Here is a 14,115-nt window from a genome sequence, read left to right on the forward strand (position 1 = left end):
AGTCTTTGGACAGGATCGGATCCCTCTGTAATGTGTGTGCAGGCCTGGCACCATGGCTCATGCCTGTAATCCCAGCACTTTGGACGCCTGAGGCAGGAGGATCACTTGAGCCCAGGAATTCAAGACCAGCCTGGGCAACACGGAGAAACCCTGTCTCTACAAAAAATAAAATAAAATAAAAAATACACAAATTAGCTGGGTGTGATGGCATGTGCTTGAGGTTCCAGCTACTCTGGAGGCTGAGACGGGAGGATCACCTGAGCCCAGGGAGGTCAACGCTAAAGTGATCGTGCCATAGCATTCCAGCCTGGGCAACAGAGAAAAACATTTCCTGGGGTTGTTTTCCATTGGGGGAAGTGTATAATTTTGATTATTGGCTGTCTCTCTCATAAGTCAATGAATGAGCTCAGGAGGACAGAGGCTGTGTACGTCTTGATCATCTCTCTGTGTATAGTGCCTACCACAGAATTAGCCAAAGAGTAGGTGTTAAATACATTTTAATGGAATGGATGAATGGGTGGATAGATAGATGGTTATGTAAGTGAATGGGTCAGTGGATGGATGGCTAGGCGAATGTTGAGATGAATGGCTGGGTGAGTGGATGTCGGAGTCAGTGGGTAAGTGGGTGGATGAGTGGATGTTGGGGTGGATGGGTGAGCTCATCTTGGGATAACGGGTGGGTGGATGGGTGAATGGATCTTGCGGTGAATGAGTGGGTGAATGGGTGGGTGGATGTGTGGGTGGATATTAAAGTGAATGGATGGTGGATGTGTGAGTGGATATTGGGGTGAATAGATGGGTGGATAGGTGGGTGGATCTTGGGGTGAATGAGTGGGTGAATGGGTGGGTGGATGCGTAGGTGAATCTTGGGGTGAATGGGAGGATGGGTAGATCTTGGAGTGAATGGGTGGGTGGATAGGTGAGTGGATGTTAGGGTGAATGGGTTGGTGAAAAGGCGAATGGATGAATGTGTCACAGGAGCATCTGTCCTTGGGCCACCTGATGCAGTGCCAAAGAGTATAGACCTGGCCATGAGGAGGCCTGGCTTTGTGTCCCTTGTCTGCTAGGGGTTACTATATTATCTTGGGTGAGTAACTACCTCTTTCACATCCTCAGTTGCTAGAAAAGTAAAATAAGTGAAAATAATTTTTTTCAAAACGCAAATTTCTTGGAGCTCAAAGGTTTGGGAATGGCAGGTTGGGGACTTCAGGGCTTCTCCTGCTGCCCACAACATAGCTCTGTGACTTTGCACTGGCCGCCTCAACTCTCTGAGCCTCAGCTGCTGTTCTGTGAAGTAAGTGGGGAAGGCAAAAGGGAGGTGATGGCAGGAACCTCCAGAACTGAGCCACACACTCTTGCTTCAGTCTCTTTATTCAAGAGAAACTTTGTCCTCAAAGGGAGGAAGTAAGCAGACCCCCTGCTGAAATATTTCACAGTAGAAATAGTAGATTCCTCTCTGGTCCTAAATACCACCCCCAGCAGCAATTTTCCAAACCCAGGATTTGGTAACCATGGGCCTAGGGCATCCCAGCCCCAGCAAGAGCATAACATGTTAGGGAGGAACGAGAGAGGGAGGCAGGGCAAGAGTTGAGGAATCACCGACCACTTCCATCCAAACCAAATACCACCTCGTTTTGCAGAGTCCTCAGGGGAAGCTCTCAAAACCTCAGTTCCCTCATCTGTGAAATGGGAGACATCTGGGCAAGATGAGTTTGAAGGTCCCTTATGGTTTTCATGATTGGATTCTATCTTCTCCCACCCATCCAGGCTCCCTATCCCACCAGAGCTGACTCTGGGGTCAAATTTGAGCCAATCCCCTCCCTTTGTCAGTGCCCAGTTTCCTCACCCCTTCTGAACCTTGCTGCCAGAATCTCTGTGCCTCTTCTCTGGAGAAGGACCCCGAGAACCTGCAGGGCTCTGTGTGCTCTGGGAATTATCTAAGGCTGGCAAAGGCATCCCGGTGCCTGAGGCCCTTCTTGTTCTTGCTCTTCCCTGCTCCCTGTCCTTGCTGGCTCAAGGGTCAGCTGGAGATGGTTCTGAAATCCAATTCCTCCTGCTCTTTGGACTTCCATTCCTCTCCCCTTCTCTCTTCTTTCTTTCTTCCTCGTCCTCCTTTTCCTTCTTCTTCTCCCCACCCTCTCCTTCCAAGGACTGAAGAAGTTGGGCATTCAGGCAGCTGACCTGATTGAAAGCCCAGCTCCATACTCACTAGCTGTGCAACTCTGAACTAGTGAAGTCTGTTCTTGAAACAGAAACTCACTTTCTGCATCCCCCTCCCCCACCTTGCTATGATGGTCCCCTTCTGCCAGGGCCAATTTGAGGTTTCAGTGTTTGTACCTGAACCATCATAGGTGCTTCATGAATGCCAGATCCCTTTCCTTCATCATCATGCTCTGGGACCTTTCTGTCCCCTCTCCTGTCCCTCCCCTAACCTCAAACACCATCTTCTTTTCTTTTCCCTCTACCTCTTGTCCTCACAATCCCTCAGCTCCCCCACCCCACCCAGGAGGCAGGGCTAAGTAAGGCCCCATCACTGAGTCCTGGGCCCAGAGAGAAGGCTCGGGCACTAAGTGTGTTGGTTGCCTGTGCAGCAATGTAGGTGAGCACACTTTGCACACTGCAGGGATGATATATGCAGGACCCATGGAGATGCTCACATGAAGCTGTGGGGACAAGACTGTATGGGATGTTAAGGCTGCATTTAAATACTTCACAGGAACCTAAGTCAGAACAGGAAGACCCACAGAGTAGCCAGAAAGAGGGAGGCCAGATTCTAAGGAGGAAAACAGCCGGTTTGAATTGTGCTCCTGTTTATCAGCTTTTCCAATGACAACATGAATTCCTGGCTCCCCCATCCTGGCCTGGACTGCCAGAAGCCCAGGAAAAACAGCATCCTACAAGCCAGGAAGGCCAAGTCGCTGATGACTGCTGCTGTGACCTGGGACAGGTCCCATCCCATCTTGTGCCTCAGTAAATGTGGGAAGAGGGGAGATGGGGGCCACTGAGCAATATTTAAAGCTCCCTTTTTGCTCTCAAACCGTCTATATTCAAACTCTTTAAAGCATTCAGAGGCTCCAGCTTGCGGTCAATTCAGAGCTGCCTTGTCATAAGCATTAAGGCACAATAAGGGAAGGAACAGTTTGTCTCTTAATGAAGTGTGATTCCAAACAGCCCGTGGCCTCGGGAACTCGCCCAGCGCAGGGTAGACATTGCATCTGTTCGTTGCATCTTGTTGGAGAATCAGCTTAACAATGAAGGGACTTGGAAGAGAACAGAATGTGGACTCTTAGGAGCCAAAGGGCCTCAGGTCCACAAGGGACTGCCTCCTGCCAGCCTTCGCTCCCCATTGCCTTGATCTCTGGAGACACAGGAGGTGGGAGCCGTGGTAGGAGGCTGTTAATGGCTGTTAAGGGAGCTGGAAGCCAAGTGCATTTTCTCTGCCATGTTGCATCATTTTTGAAAACTATTTGCAAAGTTTCTTAAAGGCCATTAAGATGTTCATATTCATTTGCAGAAGAATCAATATTTACGGCAAAAATCTCCAAACTTTTTAGGTCCTTCCCGACTCTGCAGCCTCATTTGAGCCAGGCAAACTGAAGTTCAAATCCAAGCTCTGGCAGAGACTAGCTGGGTACCTTTGGGCAAGTTACTTAACCTCTCTAAGCCTCAGATTCCTCCTATGTAAAAGGGAAGTTATAATCATACCTAACTCAGGGTTGCTGTAATGATTAAATGAGAAAACATATGTAAAGTGCATAATATAAAAAGTGCTAAATAAATGTAGGCTATCAATATACTAGAATAATCTCCACAGATAAATTCCAAATAGAAGAACAGAGTTTCTGGAGCCAGACAGAGCCAGGATCAGATCTTAACTCTGCCACTGATTAGCTGTGTGATGTTGGGCAAGTTACTTTCCCCCTCTGGGCCTCAGCTATGTCATTTGTAAATGGGGCTATGACACTCTGTGGCCACAGGGACGTGTCAGTATTAGATGAGAAAAGCCATGCCAGGCACCTGTATCCAAGAGGTATTTGGTGTCTGCAGCTCAGAAACACAGTTCAAGGAGTCCAGCTCCAGATTCTGTCTCAAGTGACTGAGTCCTCAGACATACTCTTCTTCCCAGGGGACCCTCTGGAGTTGCTTCCCAAAGCTGCATTTTGGACCCGTCTCCAAAGGCGTTGAGGAAATTAACCAGAATGAGAAGCCCCACCACCAGTGTTTTATTCTAAGCACCTCCAGCCAGAGCTGAGTGGATTAGGAAAGGCAGAAAAAAATCCCTGTGATGGGGTGAGGGCTGCTGGTGAAGATGCCTGCCACGACCCCACCCCCAGGTAAGAGGGGCAAGGTAAGATCAGGGGCTGGCACCACCCTGACCCCCCAAATAGCTCCAGCCTAAAGCACCATCAGCCTGCGATGTTCTAGGGTGAGCTGCTCCATGCCTGCATCCTTTGAAGATTCTTTTCTCCTTTCTCATTCCTTTGCCAAATCTCAAGTCCTTGTTGCATCCCTCACTTGTCTTGCTCTTGCAAAGAGCCCACAGGACCTCTCAGGACCAGTTCTCTGTCTTCCTAGCTGATCCGAAAGCCAAATTCATGGCCTATGGAGTTCATGGGCTGATATGTCACCTTCCTCTCCCAGATCACCTATGCATTTCCACATACTTTAACACAGAGCAGTGACTTTAAGGTAGGGTTTTCTGGCCAGCTACTGATAATAGATATACAAGGGCAAGTGTGATCTGCATCACACTGGGTTTGCTCTGACCCCCTCACTGCTTACACCAGGAATGGACCTTGAAGAGTGTCATTTCTGGGGCACACACAATAGGCAGCTTAATCCCACCGCCCTATGCCAATCCCAGTTCATGGCAATGCTTTTGAGAATTCTTCCTTTTTTGCTTTGAGTCAGTCAAGGCTGGCCTCCCAAGAAGCATAAATTGCTAGTCCAAGGCTGTGTGGAACACAGCATGTTCTGTCCACTAGGAGAAAGGGTTTCCAGGCCCTAGATTCCAGCATAAAACACTGTTCATCCCATGCAAAATGCAGTGGAAATTGGTGGATGCTAAAGAGGTTCTTGCCTTGATCTTCAGAAGACATATCCTTGGGTGTCCCTGGGTTGAGAGAGTCCATTGACGGGTTCCACAGTGAGGCTCAAAGCATGCTGGTCTCCCTCTCATTCACCGAAATCCTCTCATTCATTGATGACATCTTGGTAAAGCTTCTATGGCTGGCGTAGGAAGAGTGGCCTGTGTCTTCACTTAGAGCATTGACCAGGCGGGAGAAGAGGGCCACCTTGAACTTCTTGAAGTCCTGACCCATGAAAACGTACAGAATGGGGTTCATGCAGCTGTTGGCAATGGCGAGGGCAGTGGCCAGGGGCAAACCCAGGCTGAAGACAGAGCCAGGCATGGCAGTGTGGTGGAGCTCTAGGAGGTTGAGTGTGTGGTAGGGGCACCAGCAGAGGAAGAAGGTAATGATGATGGTCACAATAATCTTGAAGGGCTTCTTGGTCTTGGCCAGGTGGTTGCGCTGCAGTTTGCAGACGATGGTGAGGTAGCAAGCTGTGATGATGAGGACTGGGACCAGGAAGCCACAGAGGAAGCGGGTGACAGTCACCACCATGTGCCGGCTATACCCCACAGGGTCCATTTGGGAGTGAGCGGGCCACGAGGAAGACCCAAGTGTGGACAGGCTGAAGTTGTTGAAGCAGGATATTTTCCCATGCAGGTTGGCTGTGTCCCGGAAGACGAGAGATGGGGAACTCAAGAAGAAAGCCAGGACCCAGATGACCATGCAGGCCATGTAAGCCAGGCGAATGCTGCGGTGGTTCTGGGACCAGACAGGGAGGAGCACAGAGATGCAGCGGTCAAAGCTGATGATGGTCAGCAGGAAAACGCTGGTGAACATGTTGTGGATGAGAAGGAAGTTGCTGATCTTGCACATGGCTGTCCCAAAAACCCAGTGGTAGTCCATGGCGGCATAGGTGATATGGATCGGGAGGAAGACATTGAACAGGAAATCTGCCACTGCCAGGTTGAGGAACCAGACCGTGTTCACTGTCTTCTTCATCTTGAAGGTGGCAATGATGATCACCAGACCATTGCCCAGAATCCCGAGGAAGCAGACGATGCTGTAGATCACCACCAGGAAGATCCTGGTCACCCTGGCTTCCAAGGGGGATAACTCCTCCAAAACCACAATGGAGTCTAAATAATCAGGGTATTCATCACCGTAACTGATGGAAGTGTTGTAATCTTCATCCTCCATTCTCTGCAAGAGAAGACAGGGACCATTAGAGGAACCCTAGAGTTGGCTTTAAGAGGTTGACCAATACCAGCAAGACCAACAATGTTCTCCCTGACTCTGAGCAAGTCCAGTTTTGTGATTTAACCATTTCCTTCTTTGCTATTTTATTTATTGAACAAATGCCTCTCCAGTACCTTCTACATGCCAGGCACTATTGCATTCTACACTTTCTTAATCTTCACAACAACCCAATGAGGTCGGTAGGTTATGAGCCTCATCTTACAAATGAGGAAACCGAGTCACAGAGAGCTTATGTCACTTGCCTGAAGTCCTACAGCTAGGAAAAGGCAGACCTGTGATTCGAATCCAAGCTTCAGAGTCTATCCTTTTGACAACCACATTTTCTGTCTGCTTGGGGCCCTCTCTTCCTGTAGAGCCTAGTGGGGGAGACAATTGTTCATCAAAAAGTCCCTCAAATAATGGGAACATTGCAATAATGCTAAGTGCAATGAAGAAGAGGTACATGATGCTGTGAACTTGATTCCAACATGCTTCTAAAACCAAATGGACAGCCTTGTTGTAATCCCCCTGTGCACCCAATCTGTCAGTGGTCACTGGTCCCCTTTGGAGTTCAGACCACAAGACTTCCTCACCATTCACCGTTATGTTATCTGCAGCTCTCCAATGTGAGTCCTCAGACAATCAGTCCCTGTACACAGCTAGAAACACCTGTAGGGAAGAAAAAAAAAAAAGCAGCAATTGGATCCAGGTCTAAGAACCAGAGGGTTGAGTGGACCCAGCCAGAAATAAGATCTGTTGTTCTTATTCCCATTTTACAGAGAAGGAAGCAGAAGTTCAGAAAGGCTGTTACTCAGCCAAGGTTATGCAGCCAGGAAGGGATGGAGCCCCTTGAACCTAGGTCAACTGACTCTACCCAGGTCAAGAGCTGGACCCTTCATTCTAACCACTCCCCTCCCCCAGCACATCCCTAGCTGACAGCTGGAGTCGGGCATGAGTAAAGGAAGACACAGAGGAGGCACAAGGATGGCTCAATCCACTACCAGATCGGGACCCAACTCCATTTCCAGGGCAGGACCCAGAAAATACTGTTTTAGGCAGTGTGAGCACAGAGAAAACAGAAGAAGACCCACACAGAATACCTGCTATGTGCCAAGAACTTTTATTCTTTCTTGTTATTTAGTCTTCCTTGGGACTTTTCCAGGCAGGTGTTATTCCTTTTGTGTTAAGAAATAGGGAGACTGACGCTCAGAGAAAGAAGCATCATTCTTGCTGGATATTCTCTGGGCCCTATGGGAACCATGAATGAGATGCAGGCTCTGAGGCCACAGCAGTCTGGTGTGAAGACAGACACAAATATATCCACTGAGCCTCCGTTGTGCAGACAACTTAAGTGGCACTTTAAACAAGCCCCATAACAAGCTTGCTGAGCATTTTTCCAATCTATGGAAGAACAAACATATTCTGAGGAGTTTACAAGTTTGCAAGATCTTGGAGGCAGTGAACACACGCAGGATTCATACCTAACCCCGGACACTTACGAGCTGTGTGGCTTTGGGCAAGTGATTTCTCTTCCCTGAATCTCAGTTTTCTTATCAATAAATGGGAATTCTCACTTCGCAGAGTGGATATAAGAACTAGAGGCATCAGGAATGTGGAGCATTTAGCTTGGTATTGGCACATAGTAAGCCCTCAATAAATACTAGTGATTGCGTTATTGCCTAGAGGTGCACAGCTGATGAGCAGGATTTAAAACCAGGGCTCTGATACCCCAGAGCCCATGCACTTTTTTCTGCTGCTCAAGATCTCCCCATCTTGTCAAATGGTCTCCAAACCAGATATTTCAGCTTGGCGAGACTGCTAATCAATGCTTTATTATAAATAACTCCAACCTTCCTGCACATAAATTCATTACTGATCCTTATAGGCTTAAGGTTATATTTTATTACATAAAAGTCATCTTTTGCTTTTATTAAATAAAAGCCACTTGGAAAATTCCATTGAGGGCTTTATACTCTAAGGGCTCACAATCAAAGCTTCGGTGTCATCCCACTCTATGCTGAGACAATATTTCAGAAGTGCCCACCAAGGGGTCCCCAAGGGTTTCCTATGGCACTGGAATGCAGAGAGAAGATGGGGACACTGGAGCTGGCCTCCCATGACTGGAGGAAACCTGACAGGTGTGCATGACGGTAGTGGGGAATGCACATTAAGCTCTTCTGTATGCCAGGGACCATGCTGAGCCCTCAGTCCAGATGTTCTCACTTTAAACCCATGAGGGGCTACAGCAGGGCTCAGAGAGATCACGACCAATGCCCAAGCATGCAGGCAGGGGCTGGAAGAGCTGGGATTTGAACCACATCTGCAAAGCGTGGGATCTTAACCGTCACTCCACACTGCCCCTGAGACCATGATCTGCTCAGATTGATGACCATCACCAACCTTCCTTTTGGAAGAAATTACCAAGTTGACATTCCCTGTGCCAGACTGTGCAGGCACCAGGGATGAGGACATGGCCTTACTAGGGTCCCTTCCCAAAAGGAGCTCACAGGTACAAGACAAAGAGACAATGTTGAGGCTGGGGCAAGACTAGAATGCCCCAGGAAGCCCAGAGGAGGGGCTGTTACCCAGCCTGGGAGTCTGAAGCTTCCTGGGGCCAATGGCATCTGAGTTGAGTTTTAAGGACAAGTATGAGTTAAGAAGGGGGAAGGCAGAGAAAGGAGGAAGGGCATGCCGGGCATCTCCCCATCTCTGACCTTCCCCTCCCTCATTGACAGTGGGCTGGGTGTGTAAGTCCTGAGAGGAGGTCGAGGAGGATCTGGGTCTCAGGACTGAGTGCTTTGCACAGCATCTGCAGAGATGCAGCCTGAAGCAGATGACATCATGTTGGGCTCTCTGGCTGGGCTGGGAGCAGCTTGGGGTCAGAGGCCATGTTTTTTCATCTTAGAGCTGGGGCCAGGCTGGGCTGGCACAGAATGGCGCTGACATCCTCCGGGCATGTCTCTCCTTCCACCCCTAACTCCTCATCCTTCCAGGAATTGAGTGGATTCGTGTTCCCTGTTGGTGCATCCCCCCCACCCCAAGACTCCTCTCTCTCTGGAAGCGTAAGGGAGGCACAAGTCACAGGTTTGCTTTGAGCCTCTGCTCTGTCCTAACACACATCCCTCCTATCCTGAGCACATTTCTGCTACCAAACCAAGTGGAAGAGCAGACTCTGGGGCCCAGCCAGACTGCCTGCATCCACATCCTGGATCTGCAGGAACTCTTCTGTGACCTTGGGCAAGTCAGTTACCTTCTTGGCAACTCAGTTGTCTTATCTATAAAATGGGCTTGATAATAATAGCTCCTGCCTCATAAGAAGACGGTTGTGAGGATTAAGCACTTGGAACAGGTCCCCTTATGGGGTAAGCACTATATTGTTGTTATTGTCGTTGTTATTATTTCTCAGGCTTCCACTCTTAACTCCCTTCTAAAATGGTCTTTGCCTGGGAAGGTGGGATGAGGCTAGGAAGCCAGAGGACCAGTGAGTTCCTGCCCACTTGTCTCTCCAGCTGTGGGATGAAGGGCAGGTCAGAAAGGGACACAGAGGCCAGGCACGGTGGCTCATGCCTGTAATCCCAGCACTTCAGGTGGCTGAGGTGGGAGGATCACTTGAGGCCAGGAGTTTGAGACCAGCCTGGGCAACATGGTGAAACCCCGTCTCTACTAAAAATACAAAAATTAGCCAGGCATGGTGACACGTGCCTGTAATCCCAGCTACTCAGGAGGCTGAGGCAGGGGAATTGCTTGAACCCAGGAGCGGAGGTTGCAGTGAGCCGAGATCACGCCACTGCACTCCAGCCTAGGCCACAGAGTGAGACTATCTCAAAAAAAAAAAAAAAAAGAGGGACACAGGTAAGGATTTTGCTTCTCTAAGCTCCAATGTCCTCACCTCTCAAGTGTGAGTAAGAACACCTCCCTCGTGTTGTTGGGAGAATCATGTGAAATGACAATGAAGCCTTTGCCAATTGTGAATTGTAAAGAGCTGTAAAATTCTAGTTACCCAAATTCCTTAAATCCTCCACAACCAGGAAGCTTATGAAAAAAATATGTGTCACTACATATACCACTGACCCTTGAACAATACAGGTTTTAACTGTGTGGGTCCACTTATTTGTGAATTTTCTTCTGCCTCAGCCACCCCTGAGACAGCAAAAGCAACCGCTCCTCTTCCTGTTCCTCAGCCTACTCAACGTGAAAACAATGAGGATGAAGACCTTTGTGGTGACCCACTTCCACTTAATAAATAGTAAATATATTCTCTCTTCCTTATGATTTTCTTAATAACATTTTCTTTTTCTCTAGCTTACTTGATTGTATGAGTACAGTATATAATACATATAACATAAAAATACATGTCAATTGGCTGCATATGTTATTAACAAGACTTCTGGTCAACAGGAGGCTGTCAGTAGTTAAGTTTTGGGGGAGTCAAAAGTTATATGTGGATTTTTGACTGTACAGTGAGTTGGCTCCCCTAACCCCTGACTTGTTCAAGGGTCCAGTGTACATAATATGTACATACATATAGTTAACGTTTGCTTGATCTCTCACTGTATGTGCTTTGCAAGACTCCATAATAGCCCTGTAAAAATAACTCCTATTTGCAGATGAGAAAACTGAGGTTCAGAGAGGTGAATACACTTGCCTGAGGCCACACAGCAGGGAGCTCTGACTCCAGAATCTGACTTCCAAGGATCCCAAGTGAAAAGGCTTTTAGGTTCCTCCTGTTTCCCTGAGGAATTATCAGCTCTCATCCCAACCACTCTGACCTCTCTAAGCCTCAACCTTCAATCCTGATAGCCCAAACCTTTGTCACATTCCTGGTCCTGCCGCAGAGCTGCCTTCTCTGAGCCACCTTCATAGATTTCCCTTCATCTCCTCCTCAAGGCCTCTGCAGTCAGTTATGACATGAAAATCACACCTGCAATGCTGTGTAATTCCTAGTCAATGATGTTGCTCCCTGACTCCCTTGGGATACCCTTTATAAAGCTCTCTGCCCAGTGAGAAATACTCTGGAGGATTCAGGGTAAGGAACAATGTTGCTTCTCTTGAGGAACTGGGTTGCTTTCTCGTTCTTGATCATCCATGTTCTACAACTGATCACATTTCCCTTTTTGATATGACCACAAGGAAGCTCAGAGTCATTTTTGTTGGTCAAAGGCACAAAAACCTCTAGTCTGCAGGTTTCTGCACTGGTTTTGGTTGGTCCTTATGTCTACATCAAATTATACTTTATATTGGTTTTGCTTCCTTGTAATAACTAATAATTGATTGGGTGCACATAAGAGTCCAAACACTGTATCAAGCACTTTCATTGCATCAGCTCATGCATCTCCAACAACCTCCAGGAGTGGTACTGCTATCATTCCTATTGTAAAGGGAGGAAGTGATGCTAATGTCACAGAGTTCAGCCAGTGACAGATCCACATCTGGGTTCACTCAGACTGTGAGTCTTGCTCTTCACCACACTGCTTACTGGAAAGGAGAACACATTTACCGATGTCTGTTCACACCTTTCCTGATGCACCAGGCCGTCCAGCTCCACCCTAAGGGGACACCCTCCTTGTTGCTCCACTTTTCCTAGCCCTCAGGGAATTTACCCTCCCAGTTTTCAGGACAATCTAGCTGAGGTCTGGGACACACACACGGGAGTTACTCACCAGAGACCACATCATTCATCAAAGCCCAGGGAGGCAGGCCAGCCTGACACCAGTCTGCCTCCCTTTCCACCCTCATCTGCCTAGGGAACACAGGGGGAGCCCATTCTCCAGGCCCAGCACCAAGATTCTGCCTGAGACCCTGAACTCACACTGGATTTGGCCCCAGGGCAAAAGCCACCCCACCCTTCGCCCCCTGAGTCAGAACTCCCTAAGCCAGTCATACTGGTCCATTCCCTGGGACGGTCCCAGAATGGCTCCAGAAGGGAATGCCAGGGAGGAGATGGTAGCACAAGGCCCATGTGTGGGTGGCAGACCTGCTGTGTCACCTGAGCAAGTTGCTTCTCCTCTCAGGGCCTCAGATGTGCAATCTGCAAAATGGGGATGATAACAATACCCACCCCACATGCTGTGCGGGACTAGAATGAGCTAAAGTGACCGGAATTTGTTTTTGGAGTCAGGACTGGGCAGCAGACAGTCTTGAGAACACTTTCGGCTCTGGGGTGCCCTGCATATGCCTGCACCAGGTGCTCCTCCCAGCTCATCAGTCTTGGCAAGAATGTCAGAGAAAGACCCAGAAGGTCAAGGCCCCAGAGGTCTGAGAGCTGTGCTTTGTGGGAGAGGCATGAACTGGAACAACTGAAACTTTTCTTGACCAACACATTTGCTAGGTGGCAGTCTCTAAAAATCAAAATCACTTTTTTTTTCAGTGTAGGAGTTTCTACTCCCTTTTAAATTCCTTCTCTAAGCTCAACCTCATCCCTAGCAACCAGGTTCAGGCATCCTCTCTAGGAAGCATCCCCTCTCCTCCCTGTAGTAAGTGGAAGGATGCCCTCTACATTCCACCCCCCGCCCCCAAATGGTGCATCCACTAGAACCTGCCAGTGTGACTTTGTTTGGGAAAAGGGTCTTTGCTGCTGAGACTAAGGTAAGGATCTCATGATGAGATCATCCTGGATTAGAGTGGGCCCCAGATTATAGTCACCGTATAAGAGGAAAAGCAGGGGGAAGATTTCACATGGACACAGAGCAGAAGGCCATGTGGGGATGCAGGCAGAGATGGGAGGGATGCTGCCCCAAGCCAAAGAACATCTGAAGCCACCAGAAGCTGGCAGAGTCGAGGAAGTATCCTCCCCTGGAGCCTTCAGAGGGAGCACGGCCCTTGATTTCAGAGTTCTGGCCTCTAGGACCATGAGATAATAAATTCCTGTTGTTTTAAGCCACTCAGTTTGTGACAGTTTGTTATGGCAGCACTGAAAAACAAATACACGCCCCATTCTGGCTCCTACAGGGTCCTGCTCACCCTTGTGGGGCACATGGCATTTATGTGATTATTGCTGGCTTATGCATCTGATTAGATAACAAGTTATCCGAGGACAAGAATTGGGTGTTATTCAGCTCCATTTCCTCAGACTGGAGCAGAATCCAGGCACCAGACAGGTCCTCTGGATATTGGGCTTTGTTTGGTTTTGTTTTGTTTCTCTGACACTACAGACCAGGGCACCATGTGGCTTGAGCTTACTCACAGCATGGCAGCTTCAGGGGAGTGGGCTTGTTGCCTGGCAGCCCTGGGCTCCAGGAGCAGGTGCACCAGGGAACACGGCCTTTTACAACCTAACCTTGGGGGTTAGTGCTTAGAAATCACATAGCGGTCACTTCTGCCTTACTCCTTTTATAACTCTATTTTGAAACAATTACAGACTCACAAGCAATTGCAAAAGTAGTACAGAGAAGTTCCATGTACCTATCACCTAATTTCCCCAATAGTAATACCTTATGTAACTCCAGGGCATTACCCAGAATATTGTTTGATGAATGAATGAATGAATGAATGAATGCTTGTTTTTCTATCTCACTGGATCTGTCTGGATATTAGAAATAGTAGTAGTGACGTTGTTGATGCCATAGAACATAGAACAACACAACAAAGGGATTAAGGGCCCAGGATATTGCTTCCTATCCATCAGGGCCGGACTCTTGCTCCATGACCTGTGAGCTGTGTGACCCTGGGCACATTACTTAGCCCTCTCTACAGCCTCCATTTCAATATTGGTGCAATGGGGATAATCCAAGGACCCACCTCCTAGGGCTGTTGTGAGAATTGAATAAGTGGCATTGGTGAAGCATTTGCAGCACTGCCTAGCATAAGA

At 48.3% G+C, this 14,115-nt stretch overlaps 1 protein-coding gene across 7 annotated transcripts in view; it reads right to left on the reverse strand.

Annotated features, from left to right (window-relative positions):
- Positions 1 to 1,353: 1,353 nt before the first annotated feature.
- Positions 1,354 to 14,115, reverse strand: part of CMKLR1 (chemerin chemokine-like receptor 1) — a 51,542-nt gene continuing 38,780 nt past the window's right edge. For 3 of the 7 annotated variants that reach the window (XM_054444615.2, XM_054444614.2, XM_063646681.1), the window contains 2 exons: positions 6,902 to 6,977; positions 1,354 to 6,272 (listed from right to left, as the gene is read on the reverse strand). In XM_054444615.2, coding sequence (XP_054300590.1) covers positions 5,154 to 6,272; positions 6,902 to 6,904 — 1,122 coding nt within the window. In that variant the 5' untranslated portion in view covers positions 6,905 to 6,977 and the 3' untranslated portion in view covers positions 1,354 to 5,153. Of the gene's footprint in view, positions 6,273 to 6,571; positions 6,686 to 6,901; positions 6,978 to 14,115 lie in introns of all 7 variants that reach the window. The other 4 variants (XM_063646683.1, XM_063646682.1, XM_054444616.2 and 1 more) reach the window with 2 other exon arrangements.

Source organism: Pongo pygmaeus, chromosome 10 (assembly GCF_028885625.2).
Source record: "Pongo pygmaeus isolate AG05252 chromosome 10, NHGRI_mPonPyg2-v2.0_pri, whole genome shotgun sequence".
Classification (NCBI taxonomy): domain Eukaryota; kingdom Metazoa; phylum Chordata; class Mammalia; order Primates; family Hominidae; genus Pongo; species Pongo pygmaeus.